Below are 15,484 nucleotides of genomic sequence, written 5' to 3' on the forward strand. Positions count from 1 at the left end.
ACTTCAACACGTGAATGTGCGGTGGGATACAAGTCAGCTCATAACTTACAGGCATACAGGGCCTCCTGGGAGGCTCAGTCGGTTAGCATCTGACTTTGGCTCAGGTTATGATCTCATGGTTCGTGAGTTCGAGCCCTGCGTCGGGCTCTGTGCTGACAGCTCGGAGCCTGGAGCCTGCTTGAGATTCTGTATCTCCCTCTCTGTCCTTCCTCCACTCACGCTCTCTGTCTCTCTCTCTCTCTCTCTCAAAAATAAATAAACAGTAAAAAAAAATGTTTAAACATACATACAAATACATGTATAACCTATTTTTAAATGTTTATTTTTGAGAGAGAGAGCGGGGGAGGGGTAGAGAGAGAGGGAGACATAGGATTCGAAGCAGGCTCTGCGCTGAAGGCTGAGAACCCAACGCGGGGCCCAAACTCACAAACTGTGAGATCATGACCTAAGCCGAAGTTGGACGCTTAACTGACTAAGCCACCCAGGTGTCCCCATGTATATCATATAGTTCATTTTTTTTTCTTCTGCCTTTAACAAAAATTAAAACATCTGCATGGGCCCCTAAAAGCACTGTGTCTGGGGAAGCTGACCGGGCTGGTCACTGAGGAGCTAAATCCTCTGGGACTAATTTGGGTCCTGATGCCCTGACCGTGGGCCAGGGAGGGCTGCTGGAGCCATCAGATGCCACTGCTGCTTCTGCTCAGAAAATCTCGTCCCGATGGCGAGTACAAGAACGTTCCGCGAATGTCCGGGACAGGGGCCTCAGCTGGTCCCCGTGGGGCAGGCTTCTGCCATCGCCAGCCCAGCGGATGACAGCGATGAGAGCTGTCATAACGTCTTTCTCCAAATGTCCTCCCAATTTCCTGTAAACTACTCCAGGTGGGGGTTCATCCCAAACATTCCGTCGAAATGGCACGGGTCTCCGTTGCCAGGCACCTCCACGTGGCCACGTCAATGGCCCCTCCTCAGCCACACCTCACCTGCCCTCTCAGATGAGGTCAGCACCCTCCCTCCTCCGGTGGCGTCCAGAGTGCCACATTCTCCCGGCTTCCTTCCTACCTCCCTGGCCACCCCTCCTGTTGCATTTGCCGGTGACTGGCCTTGACCCTGGGCCTTGACATTGGCTGCCATCTTCTCTGCCAGCCTGGATTCCCTTAGTGATCTGACCCAGAAGCATGGTCCTCAGTCTTCTTACAGATTTACTCGCTTTATCATCTTCTGCTAGAATGTCAGCCCCATGGCGGCGGAGGCATTTGTCTTGTTCAGGGATGGGTCTCCCAGCCTAGGACATGGCTGCCACGTATGAGGTGCTCCATAAACGTTGTTGAAGGAATGAGTCCCGGTCCCTCCCGCCATGCCAGCGGGAACTGTAAGATCTCAAAGCGAATCTGCCTTTGTAAAAGCCTGAGGGCATCCAGGTGGAGGGGGGCGCGTCGCAAGAGATTTTGATCCGGACAGAGAGCATTTGCCATCTGCCTTCTGACACTCACGCTCTGGGCGATCTTAGACACCTCTACCAGCATCTGTCTGGAGCTGAGAGTCCTCAGCTTGGAGGGTAAGAATACCAACCACCAGATACGTGACAGATTTCTCCAACCCCTTAGAAGACGGGAGTCCCATTCTTCATCGCCATCAACAGCCCTGTCCTTGTTGATCGGTACTTGTGACCCTCGGCTGCCCGTAACAAAGCTGCTACGTCTCTGACCCAATCGCTGTAGCAGAAATTCTGGTGAGAGAGAGGCAGGGGTGACCCCTATTCCTACTGTGTGAACACCCCACCCGGGGCTATTTGAGGTCTGCTCAGAGTCGCCCTGCTGAAGCACGGACAGCCGGACTAGAACCTGGGGCTGAATGAAGCCAAAGCCCATGACCTCCGACCTCGTGGTTCCTTCTGGATGTCTCCATCTCTCCTCTTGATTCTCCCTCCCCCACCAACCCAGCCCATCACCAAACGCTGTGTGTTCTGCCTGCTGAATACCTCCATAGCCTGCCCACCTTCTCTCTCACCTCCCTGGCCGCCTTCCACGAAATTTCCAGAACTTGAATCTGACCTTACCTCCTGCTGCCTAGAATCCTTCATGGCTTCTCATAGTTCTGGGGTTGAGACTAATGTTTTGTGGCGGGGGGGGGGGGGCCACAAGAGCCTCTGGCAGTCTGAGCCCAGATGACATCTCCAACCTTGTCCTGACTCCCTGGATCGCGGAAGAATTAGGTCCGCCTGATGTACACCATCAAGCGGGTCTGTCCTCCTAGGTTCACCAGATGATGTGCTTATCTGTTAGCTTGTCCACAGTCTCTACCCATATCCTCCCTACGAGGACACAGGCCACATCAGGCTGGCTCATCGTTGCATAGCATGGTTCTCAGAACAAGGTAGCCACTCAAAGGGGCGCCTGGGTGGCTCAGTCGGTTGAGCGTCCGACTTCAGCTTGGGTCACGATCTCGTGGTCTGTGAGTTTGAGCCCCGCATCAGGCTCTGTGCTGACCGCTCAGAGCCTGGAGCCTGCTTTGGATTCTGTGTCTCCCTCTCTCTCTGCCCCACTCCTGTTTGCACTCTGTCTCTCAAAATGAATAAACGTTAAAAATATTTTTAAAAAAGGTAGCCACTCAATGTATTTGTTGACTACACGAATGAATGAACACGTAAATGAATCAAAGCACACGCAGGCATGTGCACAGACATCTGTGCGCTCAGACCCCCACCCCCACCCCGCCTCATGCAGGCCTTGTCAGGGCTTTTCCTGCAGCAGACAAGGACAGATTCCAAGTCCCAGGCTGGACTCAGCACCCTTCTCCCTTCATCTTTCACCCTACTCCCTTACCTTCAGCCTCAGCCCCTTTCTTCTCAAAGGCTGCACAGAGACGCTCGAGCACCATGCTGTCACTGGAGCCCTCCACCCGGAATTCCTCATCCAAGAGCCAGAAAAGGCCCCTGGAGTCCTCAGCACCTCCAACAGCTGGTAAGCGGACCTGGTGGAAAACCCAGGATCACCGAGGAGCCCTGATCCTTGACAGAGGCCAGTCCTAGGCTTCTCTTCCTACCTACAGGAGTCGGGGAATCTGAGTCCCAGGCATCATGGCTCAGACGTGCTGGCCCGGAGCCATGATCCCTCCCACCCCCAGATTCTCAGTGTGGGAACCTCAAACCTTAACAAGCTCTCAGTTTCAGGAGGTACATTCCGGCCTCTGTCCTCACTTCCTGTGTGACCTTGGGTAACTTACTGCACCACTCTGAGCCTCATTTCCTTTTATGGAAACTAGAGACTGGCAATACCTTCTTCAGAGGGCTGCAGTGAGGAATTAACAAGGGAGAGCACTCTGTAAATTACACATTCCAGAGGCAAACAGGCAGCTGGATGTATTTGTGCACAGCCACACATCAAAAGATTAATCCCATCCATATCGCTTTCTCTTAGAAATCTGCATTTTTTTAAACTAAACTCTTAAGAGGGGGAGGGGAGCGCCCGGAGAATGTTCTAGAGGAGAAGGTGAACTTGGCTTCATAGCACAGCACGGAATTTTAAATCGAGCCACGAGCTTCAGAAGCCGTCTAGGTAACTCTGAAGTTTTGTTCACAGTGACAGAGAGAGACCTGGAGAGTCTAAGCTGCTTATCTGAGGGCCCACAGTGAGTGGACACCAGGGAAATGGCCCCAAGTGCTTATGGTGGAAATGTGACGCGTGCGGTGACCAGATGTCCCCTGGTGACTGGGACTGCGGCACCTCCCAGGACGTGGGCATTTCGGCGCTGAAGCCAGAAAACCAGGATGGTTGGGTGCCCCACCCACCCCGCTGGGAGGGCCAGAGAGGAGAAGGGACACACACCCAGGGTCACACGGAGGGGCACCGGGGCAGAACCAGAGCTGGATCCCAGCTATCCCGAGCCTTCACCTCGCCTTTCTTTATGGGGGTTGAAAGCGACAGCCAGCCCATCCTCAGCTGGGAAGGTAGCTATTCCCAGCCGCTGTGCAGGCGTCCAGGGGACCCCACCGCCCCTCCCTCCTCACCCTGCCTGGGTCGTCCCTCCAGTCCAGGAAGCATGAAAGGGAAGGGGGACCAGCCCAAAGGTGCCAACAGGAAGCAAAAACAGGCAATGGCCGGTAGGGCTCACCGACAAGGCAGCTTTGCAGGGACAGGTGCAGGCCACTATGAGCTAAGAAAAGGCTTGGAACCCACCCCGGGCCGGCAGGAGACAAAGAATGAGAAAAGTGGCCGCCTGTGGTATCACCCGGCAGGAGAAACATGTGACCTGCAGGCCACCTCGCATGCACCCAGCAGCCTGCCAGCCACTTTAGACGCCGGATCTCATCAACATTCACAGCCGCCCCAGGGGAGACCACCGTTCCCATTTTGGAGATGAGAAAACTGAGCCCAGAGAGGCGATGGGATATGATCAAGGTCACCGGGATCGGCCCCGAATCTGTCAAGTTGAGTGAAATGGCCCAGGGCAGTTCTGAGAGGGGGTTGAGCAGAGGTATGCGGGTCTGGGGCCAGCCACGCGGGCTCTTGGGATAGGAGAGAAAAGTAAAGACTCAGGTATCCCCCAGACTGAAGGCCATTAGTGCCTGGACCCACCATTGCCCCCACTCTCATCCCCCAGCGGCCCCTACTCTTCCTGTGTCTGCTGGACTTTGCACTTGAGTCTGAGCTCCTGACCTTTCCAGACAAGCATCCATCCACTGGGCACTGGACCTGAGCCCCCCTCAGCTTAGCACCGAGCACAGACTCAGACATCAAATAGAGAGGTGGTCCTCAACCTGAGGGGATTTGAAGATTCGTTGCCCCGGGGCCACACCCTCGGATCAGTCTGGGAATGGGTCACCAGCTTCACTGTCTTTAACAACCCCTCGGCCATTCCAGGGACAGACAGCATTGAGAACCAGTGGCTTCAAGACTCGAATCATCTAGTATTTCAATTAAAAACCTCTGTGGCATTTCAGAGCCTCAGTCGGCTGGGCCCCGCGATACCTGGGAAAGATTCTGGTCCACGACAGCCACCGTGGTCCCTGGGGAAGGCTCCGGGAGGTCAAAGGGCACGGGAATACCTTCCTGCAAAGTCACAAAAGTTCAACATTAGTTCCTTCCGTGAGCTGACTGGGGTGGAAAACTTCTAGAGGAGAAAAGAGAAGTGAAGGCTTTTGCCTTCCCTTAACTTTTTTCTTATCATTTTTTTTTATTCTTTTTTTCCAGTGGGTCTTATTATCATTTTTAAAATAGTTTTTTAAAGTAATCTCTACACCCAACATGGGACTTGAACTCACAACCCCGAGATCAAGAGTCACATGCTCCACTGACCGGGCAAGCCAGGCTCCTTCCTATTATCGTTTTTTTTAATTGTGGTAAAATACACACGGCATAAAAATCTACCTTTTTAAGTGTAGAGCTAGAGGCATTAAGTAGACTCACATGTTGTGCAACCGTCACGGCCCCCCACCTCCTGAACTTTGTCATCTTGCGAAACAGAAACTCTGTCCCCAATAAACACAGGCTCCCCGTCCCCCCTCCTCCGCCACCAGCCCCTGGCAACCACTGTTCCACTTTCTGTCTCTAGGAATTTGACTTCTCGTGAGCATCTCACATGAGTGGAGTCATACAGGATCTGTCCCTTGGTGACTGGCTTATTTTGCACTCAGTATAATGTCCTCAGGGTTCATCCACGTTGCAATGGATCAGAACTTCCCTCCTTTCTATGGTTGAATAACGGCCTATTGTGTGGACACTTATTTACGCAGGAATTCACCATCCACTGACGGACACGTGGGTTGCTTCTAACTTTTAGCCATTACGAATAATGCTGCTGTGCACGTGGGTGCAAATATCTCTTCGAGACCTTGCTTTCAATTCTTTGGGGGTAGATACCCGGAGGGAGAATTGCTGGGTCACATGGTAATTCTATTTTTTTTTTTTTAATTTTTTCCAAAACCAGCGTCCTGTTTTTCACAACAGCTGCACCGTTTTAGATTCTCACCAGCAACACACAGGTTCCCATTTCTCCACATCTTCACCAACATTTGCTGTGTTATGTTTTTGGTTTCGTTTATGTTTTGATAGCAACCACACTACTGGGTATTAAGTGATATCTCAATGTTTTGCTTTGCACTTCCCTAAATTTCATGGGCTTCTTGGCCATTTGTATATCTTTTTTGGAAAAGTATCCATTCAAATCCTTTGCCCTTTTTTCAAGCAGGTCGTCCGTATGTGTCTCTCAACACCCCATAGCCTTTGTATGAGAAGAAGGGTTGTAGACCGACATTCCAATAACATCCTGACCTTGTTCATCCTGGCGGGCTGTCAGCAATCGTGGTGACAGCTTTATCAGGAGCCGGTCATTCAATCCAAACTTTTCTAGGATTTACTGAGTAGCTAATGAGCGCTGGGCTGAACACTGGGTGCCCGAGGGAGCAAACGTAAACTACGGCTAATGACAGTCGCCTGTAATACAAAAGTCACCAGACAAGTGCGGGCACGGCTATGCACCACGATGTTCATCGCAGTGTTGCTTACAATAGCTTAATCGTGGAAAACAGCCAGACGTGCGAAGGAGGGTGGAGACAGAATTGGACGTAACCACTGAAATGCATGATTACTAAAAGCTGCACGTGGAAGGAAGACACGTGAATAGCACGATGGTGGGCGGAAACCAGCAGACAACGACATCCTGTATAGGGAAGGATCAGAACTCTGCAGAGAAGACGATAAGTGGACAATAAGTGGTATAAAATACAGACAGCAGCCACAATGGTCGCCTGTGGCCGGTGGGGCTAAAGGAGATTAGGTTTTCTGCTTATGGACACGTCTATGCGCTTTCCAGTTTTTGAATAAAGAGCACGTATTGCTTTGATCATCAGAAATAACTTGAGATATTGTGGGAGCTGCTATCATGTACTGAATACCTAATACAGCCTGGACGTTTTCTATCCTACTTCATAAGATACTCAAAGCAGCCCTTTCAGGCGGTGTGGTCAAAATGATTTTAAAAATAGCCCCTGTTGTCTCCCCTTCTGTGCCTCTCGCTCTCAAGAAGGGGAACCTATTTCCCCACCCCTTGAGTCAGGGCTCAGCCCCGGACCCGCCGTGACCAACCGAATACATAAGTGTCATTGCCAGGTCCAAGTTGAGGACTCGAGGGGCCCGGCACATGCCTGCTCATCTCTTGGAACCCTGCCTAGTGCCATGAGAGCAGCCTGGGCTAGCCTGCCGGAGGATAGGACATTCCATTCCTGGCTCACAGAGGAGTGATCCCAGCCAAGGCCTGCCCGGATCAGCTCACGGCCATCTGACCCCCAGACACAGGAAAGCACCAGCCAGGACCATCAGAGCCACCCACCCACCCTGCATCTGCCCACAGACACAGGAGCTGGCTCAGCCAAGACCAGAGAACTGCCCAGGCAATCCAGAGACTTGTAGGCAATAACCAGAGGTAATTTTTTAAAGCCACTAGATTCTGGGGGCACTTTACTACGTAGCATTATTGTGGCAGTTGATAACTGATACAGGAATATTGCTATTTCTATTTTACATGTGACGGAACCAAGGATCAGAGAGGGCACGTGCCTTTCCTAAGGCCACACAGCCAATAAGTGACAGAGTTAGAGTCAGATGCCAGGGCTTATCATCAGTTTTTGGCTCCAGCCAAAAACAACAAAAAAAAACCAAAAAACAAAACAACAAAAAACAAACCATAATTTCAATACCCATTATCCTACTGATATGCAAGATGATCATTTCTAACATTTTGCCACTAGCACTTGCTGGAGTCAACGCGGTCCCCTTCAGGGAGGAAGGAGGCGGTGGATAGGCCGGGGGCATCCTGGGTGCTGGCAGTGTTCCCCTTTTGCCTTGGGTGGCACGTGCATGAGTATGTTCATTGGGATAAATTCACTGAGCTGGACTCCACTGCTTTATGCATTTTTTGTGTGAATGTTATATTTCAATTTAAGCTGCTTTTTTTAAAAAAAAAAAAAAAGCAAGAAGAGAAGGGCTGGCAAGGAAAGTACCTGTACATGTTTCCCGGTTCATGCCCCTAGAGAAGTGCACCTTGGGCTTTGTTAGATATTACCACGCTAGGATCCAAAGGGCTGTGTGTCTCCTTACGTCCAGTGTTTTCACCCACCCACTGAGCACAAAGGGCTTTCCACCGGGAAGATGCAAGAGGAACAGGTCACGGCAATGAAGGGACAGCCAGGGGAGCAAGGCCTGGGGAGCCCCGAGTTCCCTGGTGCCTGTGGACGGGAGGGCACGGGGGGCCGTGCATGGAGATGGGGAGGCAGCACAGGCCCCGGGAAGCCGGGGTCCGGAGTTAGGGCTTTGTTCGGTGGCGGGCCAAACAGGATGAAACCAGGGGTTACCGAAGGACCAGACCATTCCCCCCCCAGCCCCGGCTGGCCTCACACCCGCCGCTAAGCCCCGCGGAAGGCCTGTCACACCTGTCGGTATCGCTCCAGCGCAGAGACGAAGGTCCGCTGGTAGAAAAGCAGCTGTAATCGCTCATGGGCGTAATTGCGGCACAGCTCCTCGAAGGTGGCCGCCCGGTCCTTGCACTGGTGCCGCGGGTTCTGAAAGCCCGGGGGGTCCACCACCATGATGGAGGCCATGGAGAGGTGGCAGGAAGAGAAGGACCTGGGGAGAGAGGGGCGAGGCCCCGAGGCCACATGGAACCTTCCGGCCCTGCTGGTCCAAGTCTCTCCCACTCCTCCCATCACAAACGTGGAGAAACTGAGGCAGCATGCTGGGTGGATATGGGGATCCAGCCGATCTAGCGCCAAAACGAGGCTCAATACCGATTCCAGGGTGTGTGACCTGAGGCAGGTTAATTAACCTCTCTGAGCTAAGGTTTCCCCAACTCTTAAATGATAGTAGGATGAATAAGATGATCCCAGGGGATACAGTAAGGATCAAGGGAGTCAGGAGCACCTGGGTGGCTCAGTCGGTTGAGCGTCCGACTTCAGCTCAGGTCACGATCTTGCAGTCGGTGAGTTCGAGCCCCGTGTCGGGCTCTGTGCCGAGAGCTCAGAGCCTGGAGCCTGCTTCGGATTCTGTGTCTCCCTCTCTCTCCGCCCCTCCCCCACTCATGCTCTGTCTCCGTCTCTCAAAAATGAATAAACATTTTTTAAAAATTTTAAAAACCAGCCCTTTCAAAGGGGTGCCTGGGTGCTCATTCGGTTGAGCGGCCGACCGGCTCAGGTCATGATCTCACGGTTTGTGAGTTCGATTCCCTCATCATGCTCACTGCTGTCATCACAGAGCCTGCTTCGGATCCTCTGTCTGTCTGTCTCTGTCTCTCTCTCTCTGTCCCTCCCCTGCTCGCTCTGTCTCTCTCTCTCTCAAAATACATGAATTTTAAAAGCTTAAAAAATATATTTTAAATGTCACAAGGCGAGGGAACCAATTAGCGCAGGCCCTTGTCCTGACTTAGCGGGTCCCCCCAAATTGTTAATTTTTATTGCTGGTATCTTACGATCACCATTAGTAAGAATTGCTTAAATACATTCTTTCTTTTAATCCTCGCAATGACCCTGGGGGACAGAGCTATTTCGCAGGTGCAGAGGGGAGGTCCGAGAGATGAACAGCTATGCCTTGGGTGGCCAAGGTGGAATTTAAACGTTTCCAGCACTTCCCGGCTCAAAAACTCACTCTTCTCTTGCTAAGAAACAAAACAAAAAAAAAAAAAACAAAAAACAAAAAACAAAAAACAAAAAAACTGCTAAAGCGCCCCCTGCTTGGGCTCATCTGTGTGCCTGCAAAGAGGCTGCTGTTACCTGTTGATGAGTGAGACCACAGCCGCAAAGAGCTCTTGGTACAGGCCCGAGGCCATCCCCTCCACACACTCCACGCCCGTCATCTTGAGCCCTGGAGTGGAAAAGAGGGAAAGGCAGACATCCGTGGTCAGGACCTTGCCTGGGGCCAAGGACCACACTCCACAGGCATCACTGCTGGCCTTTAACAACCCCTACTCCACTCACATACCTCCCTCCACTGCCGAAATTGTGTACCCACACTCTCAGGACTAAGTCCAAGTGTCTTATCGGGACTTACGGGGTTCTGAGTAACCTGCCCTACGTCTTCTCCAATGAGCGCTCCTTCTCATCGCTTGGGATCAACCCAGTGTCACCTCCCAGGGCAGCCTGCCTTGACCACCCCTGTGTTAAGCCAATTCTCAGGCAACCTACCCCCTCAAAAGAACTGTCAGTATACAAGACAGTATTGGTAGCCACAGGTTCTTAGGCTGCACAGTGGACATATCTGTCTGCTGGTCATCGTGTCCATCCATTTATTTGTCTGGGCTCTAGGCTTTTCTCATCTTGCACGAATGAAACTGTATACCCTTCACTCATTCTCTCCCATTTCCCCTCCCCCAGCCCTGGGTAACCCCCACCCTACTCTCTGCTTCTATGAGTGTGACTGTGTTAGATTCCACATATAATTGGGAACGTGAAGTGTATCATTCAGTTGTAAAAAAAGGAAATCCAGTCACTCACTACAACACGGATGAACCCAGAGGACATTATGCTACGTGAAATAGGCCAGACACAGAAGGACAAAGGTACCCTGCTCTTAGAGCACTGAGCTCAGTATATCTTTACTGTGTAGTTATTTTATTAACAACCTCCCCCCACGCCCGTGCCCGGCAGCAGGCCGGGAATGACCCGAGGATGGGGACCATCTCTGGGTGTCTTGGCTCCCAGATCCACAGTGCCTGACACATAGTAGGCACTCAGTAAATTTTTGTTGTTCCCTCTTTCTGGAGGGAACGTTGGCAATCCTGTGGCAGAGGCCATAAAATGTTCGTACACTTGGACTTAATAATTTCACTCCTGGGCTTTTAATCCTAATGAAATATTCAGAGAAACAAAGATCTCTGGGTACATATGTTCTCCTGATTGTTGATTACATTGGACAAAAATCGCTTTTTTGAAGCAACTTGGATATCCAACAATAGCAAATGGGGTTAGATAATTTGTAGTCTGTGCAAAGGAGTGCTTGAAGTCAGGCAGAGATGAATTTGGAGAGAGATGGAAAAGTGCCTACTTGTGATGTTAGGAGGAATGAAAAGGCTTAGCAAACTATTAATACAGTCACAGTCTCAATTTTGTTTAAACACACACACACACACACACACACACACACACACGTCCCATTAAAATAGCTAGCCCTGATTAGGGTGCCTTGAACGAAGCAGAGTGAGACTTTGCGACGGGAGGGTCAGATTGTAAATCCTGACCCTCAGGCTTCGGGTCCATCCGCAGAATCGGAAACACGATTTTCAAATCTGCGCTGTGCCTGGAGATACAATTCTGTTTGTACATTCCAGGCAGCCCCAGTGCAGCCCCAAGGCCCTTCCCACCCCTCCTGCAGCTCCACTCCCAACCTGGGCTGTTGCTAGGCAACCCACAGCCTCTCCACATCTCTCCAAAGCCTGCTGGTCCCCTGTCTGCTTCACATCTACCCTTGATACCTTGGCCTGAGATGTAATTAGCGCTGATGTCGGAATGTGTGTGCACATATGCTCATGTGTCTGTGTGCACTGGTGTGCTTCCTGCGTGCCTGTGCGTGTGTGTGGTGAATGTCTGTGCACCTGTGCATGTGCATGTGCAGTGTGAGTCTGTGGGCCTGTGGTGTGTGTGTGCACGTGCATGTGTGTGACTGTGGGGCGCGTGTGTGTGTTTCAGAGAGGAGGAGTGACCACAAGCAGACTACAGCTCACACCTGGACCCAGAAGCAGACAAAAGGCTAGTGGCATCCAGGTGACATTAGTCATCAAGCGGAAGTCCTTAGAGGTGTGGCAGCTCCGAGGATCTGAGGGGCCTTGAAGAGATGGGGCCCCATACCACAATTCGAAACAGTGCTACCCACTGATGCCGGACTCTGCAGTCTCTGAGACAACCACTCTTAGTTCTCAGAGACTCCTGGGGTTCCAGGAGGTCCCTCTGTCCTCACTTTCTGCAGCCAAAGCATCTGGCTGGTGGAGGCTGCAGATCTGGGACCCAGCCGATCACACTCCAGCAGGTGCCATACAAAGCCCTTCTGCTTCCCCCCACCCCCCACATCAGTCCGAGTCACCTCTGCTCCTCCAACCACTCAGGCCAAAATCCTAGAAGCCACCCCAATCCCTTGCTTCTCCACTAGGGCCCATGTTATAATCTCTATTTGTATAAGAGTAGACCTTGAACATATCTACCGCTGCCTCCCTTGTGCAACCACCATCATCTCACTAAGTGACTGTGTAAGTTCCTGTGTGTCCTCCCTTCTCCCACCCATTCCCCTGTCTTCCCCCCCGCCCCCCGCCGCCACCGGCTGAGCCATTTGAAGGACAAGTCACATCATGGCATTCCCTGCCTGTGCCCCTGCAAGGCTTCTCATGGGCCTGAGCATAAAAACAAAAAACAAAAAACAGAGTCTTATATGAGCTGACCACCTCCCACCCCAGCTCTTCAGCCTCATCTACTATTCTCCCAGTCCTTTTTGCCATCCCGGCCTAATTTTGGTTCCTCACACTGGAAGGCCAGGCTTCGCCCGACAGGTAGGGGCTCAACAAACGTAACAGCCAATGGAAAAGTGTTGGTCCCTTGGCAGAGCTCACAACATCCCCCCTCCATAGCCCAGGGCGTCCTGCTGGGTTGCAGCAGAGACTTCAAGGACCCTGGACAGCGCTGCTTGGCCAGAAGCACCTTGCAGGCGGGACCCATGTCCACTTCCGCCCACAAGGGCTTCCCTTGCACCTGGAAGACCTGCATATAGTGTGTCCTGATGAGCAGGTGAACGTGTGTTGTAGCGTCCCCAGAGGCTGGCCCACCCAGAGAGGCAGCAGTGCGGCACCTGAGCTGGTCTCCTCCCCCTCAGGTCTCGGTCGGCCTGGCCCAGATGTCACTTGCTCGATGATCTGTCGCAAGTGGTGCTTGAAGGTGGCCGTGTTCAGCTCCTCATACTCGCAGCCCAGGGCCTCCGCTGCGTGGTTTGCCCACTCGAACCGCATGAACTGCTTCCGGCCGACTGCAAGAGGGACAAAGCAGAAGGACGGTGGTGAACCCCTGGGCATGGAGTGTGTGGGCTCCCAAGAGGACCTCGGGGATCTCACCACCTCCCACCCTCTGGGCCACCCGCCCTCAGCGGGGAACCCCAACAACCGCCCCAGGCAGGGGTCAGGTTTCCCAAGACATATGCTTTTCCTGCTTCCTTGCATTTGCATTGTTCACTTTTTCAAAGCAATTACAATTATCATGTGGACATTCTAAATGTGGAATTGGGGAATTGATAGTAAAAACAAGTATGAGTTGTCCACCCATGTATCCACTTACCTATCCATCCACCCACCCACTGCCTCCTGCCACCCACCTACCCATCCATTCAACTACCCACCCAGCCACACATCCGACCACCTGACTACCCATCCATTTATTCAAAACACATGTACTGAGCTCCTACTACGTGACAGGCACTGTGTCTGCCACAGAGAAATCAATGATGGGCAAGACAGACAAGGTGCCTGTCCTCATGGAGCCTACAATCTATTGAGGGAATTAGACAATAAACAGGAAAACAAATAGATGAACAAGATAACTTCAGGTGATAGAATTATAAAGTGACTCCCCTTTAAGGAGAAAATAAAGCCAAGAGATGAGATCAAGAGAAACTAAGAGCATCCCTGTGGATCCATAGTGGTCAGAGAGGGCTCTGTCTGAGGATGTGAGGTCTGAGCTGGGTTATAAAAGGTGAGAAGGAGGTGGCTTCCTAAAGAAGTAGGAAAGAGCTTTAGAGAGGGGAGGAGGCGACTGTGCAAAAGTCCTGAGGCAGAAATAAACATAGTCTATTCGAGAAATGCCAAGAAGGCCAGGTGGCTGGAAGGCAAGGCAGGGGAGGGGGATGAGGAGGAGCCGAATGAGGTTGAAGGAGCAATGGGGAACCACACTATGACCTATTATAAGGCCATTTAGGATCAACAACAAAGACTGTCCAACACAAACAATGCTTACAGCCAAACATTAAGTAAAAAGCAAATTAGAGAACTGTACCAGAGTATGATGTCAACTGTGCAAATCATTCTAAAGTGTTGTAAAAAAACAACAATAGTAAAAAGCAGGGCGCCTGGGTGGCTCAGTCAGTGAGCGTCCGACTTTGCTCAGGTCACGATCTCGCAGTTCGCGAGTTCGAGCCCGGTGTCGGACTCTGTGGTGACAACGCGGAGTCTGCTTCTGATTCTGTGTCTCCTTCTCTCTCCCTCTCTGCCCCTCCCCTGCTTGTGTCCTGTCTCTCTCTCAAAAAATAAATACGAACATTTCAAAAAATTTAAAAATAGTAAAAAGGAAATATGTCCAAATATGAACAGTCATAGCTGGGTAAGGGGATTTTGTATTTTCTAAATTTTCTATGGCGCTTGTGTACTAATTTTATATCCGAATAAAAAATTAATGGCTGATGAAAACCAATACGAGTGCCATCCTTAAATAATTTCTTCCATTACTTATCTTCCCATAAATGTTTCCTTCTTTGAAATAAAAAACACAGCTGCCCTAGGTTTCTCAACCCATCAGAAAGAGATCACAGGGCCCAGTTCTTCAAGAAGACGTCTTGAAGAATCAGTCTGGTGGAAATTCGGAAAAAGATTTTATGTGATACTTGGGTGCCCCCAGGTCACCGAGGGGCCACAATAGCCACTGCTCATTGGCATCCTTCTCCATGCCAGTTACTCAGCACTGATCATCACAAGAGAATATTCCCATTTTACAGATGAAAAGGCTGATTCAGAGAAGCCACCAGAAATCAGATGGACACTAAATACAAGAAGTACCATTTCACCAAAATCAGTCCCTCAGATACCCACTTTTAAGAAATTTGCCGTATCCTTGGGACCCTAGGTGAGACTTTCCTTAACACGGACTCATTTATCTTTTTCACTTAACTAAATATGTTGTGAGGAGAAATATTACAGCCTTATCTTAAATGAAAACCCACTTGTTGGAGGAGGCCATCGAGAGGACGTGACTGCCCATTGACCCTGGAGCTGGCCCTGGGCTCCTCACCCCCCTCCCCTCTCTGTGAAACGTACATTCTGCCCACGTTCCCATAGCGGGTGGGGGAGCTGTCTTTAAGGACTTAGCCTTGAGTGAGTAAGGTGTTGTTTACACCATCTGGATTGAATATGCTGTACACACTTTTAAGATTCGGGTGGGTGGGTGCAGGGATGTACAGGGCTGGCCAGCAGAGACAAGGCTCCTGTGTAAATTCCCTTGCTTATTACACCTGCCGGCTACCAATCTGGAGTGATCTGTTTCTGTCTTTGGAGTCCCTGTGCCCTGGGTGAGCTGGGGCCAGTTTGCAAACCAACACCATTATCACTTGTCACAAACAGAAAGCAGAAATAAATACAATATGAGCACAAAAGTATCAATAGATGCTAATTAGACACAGTTACCTGGGAGCCGGAGGTCTGCTCTGTGTCAAAATGGAAGATTAGTGACGGTTAGAGATTTTAAAGGCTGTTAGCCCCT

The 15,484-nt window shown here is 51.1% G+C and overlaps 1 protein-coding gene across 1 annotated transcript in view; it reads right to left on the reverse strand.

The window, feature by feature from the left end:
• MYO18B (myosin XVIIIB) overlaps positions 1-15,484 on the reverse strand; it is a 242,094-nt gene that overhangs the window by 178,124 nt on the left and 48,486 nt on the right. Inside the window, exons 12-16 of the mRNA XM_042961553.1 lie at positions 12,816-12,989; positions 9,758-9,848; positions 8,426-8,618; positions 4,968-5,048; positions 2,823-2,970 (exon numbers count right to left, since the gene is read on the reverse strand). Of these exons, the coding sequence (XP_042817487.1) occupies positions 2,823-2,970; positions 4,968-5,048; positions 8,426-8,618; positions 9,758-9,848; positions 12,816-12,989 (687 nt within the window). The remainder of the gene's footprint in view (positions 1-2,822; positions 2,971-4,967; positions 5,049-8,425; positions 8,619-9,757; positions 9,849-12,815; positions 12,990-15,484) is intronic.

Source organism: Panthera tigris, chromosome D3 (genome assembly GCF_018350195.1).
Source record: "Panthera tigris isolate Pti1 chromosome D3, P.tigris_Pti1_mat1.1, whole genome shotgun sequence".
Classification (NCBI taxonomy): domain Eukaryota; kingdom Metazoa; phylum Chordata; class Mammalia; order Carnivora; family Felidae; genus Panthera; species Panthera tigris.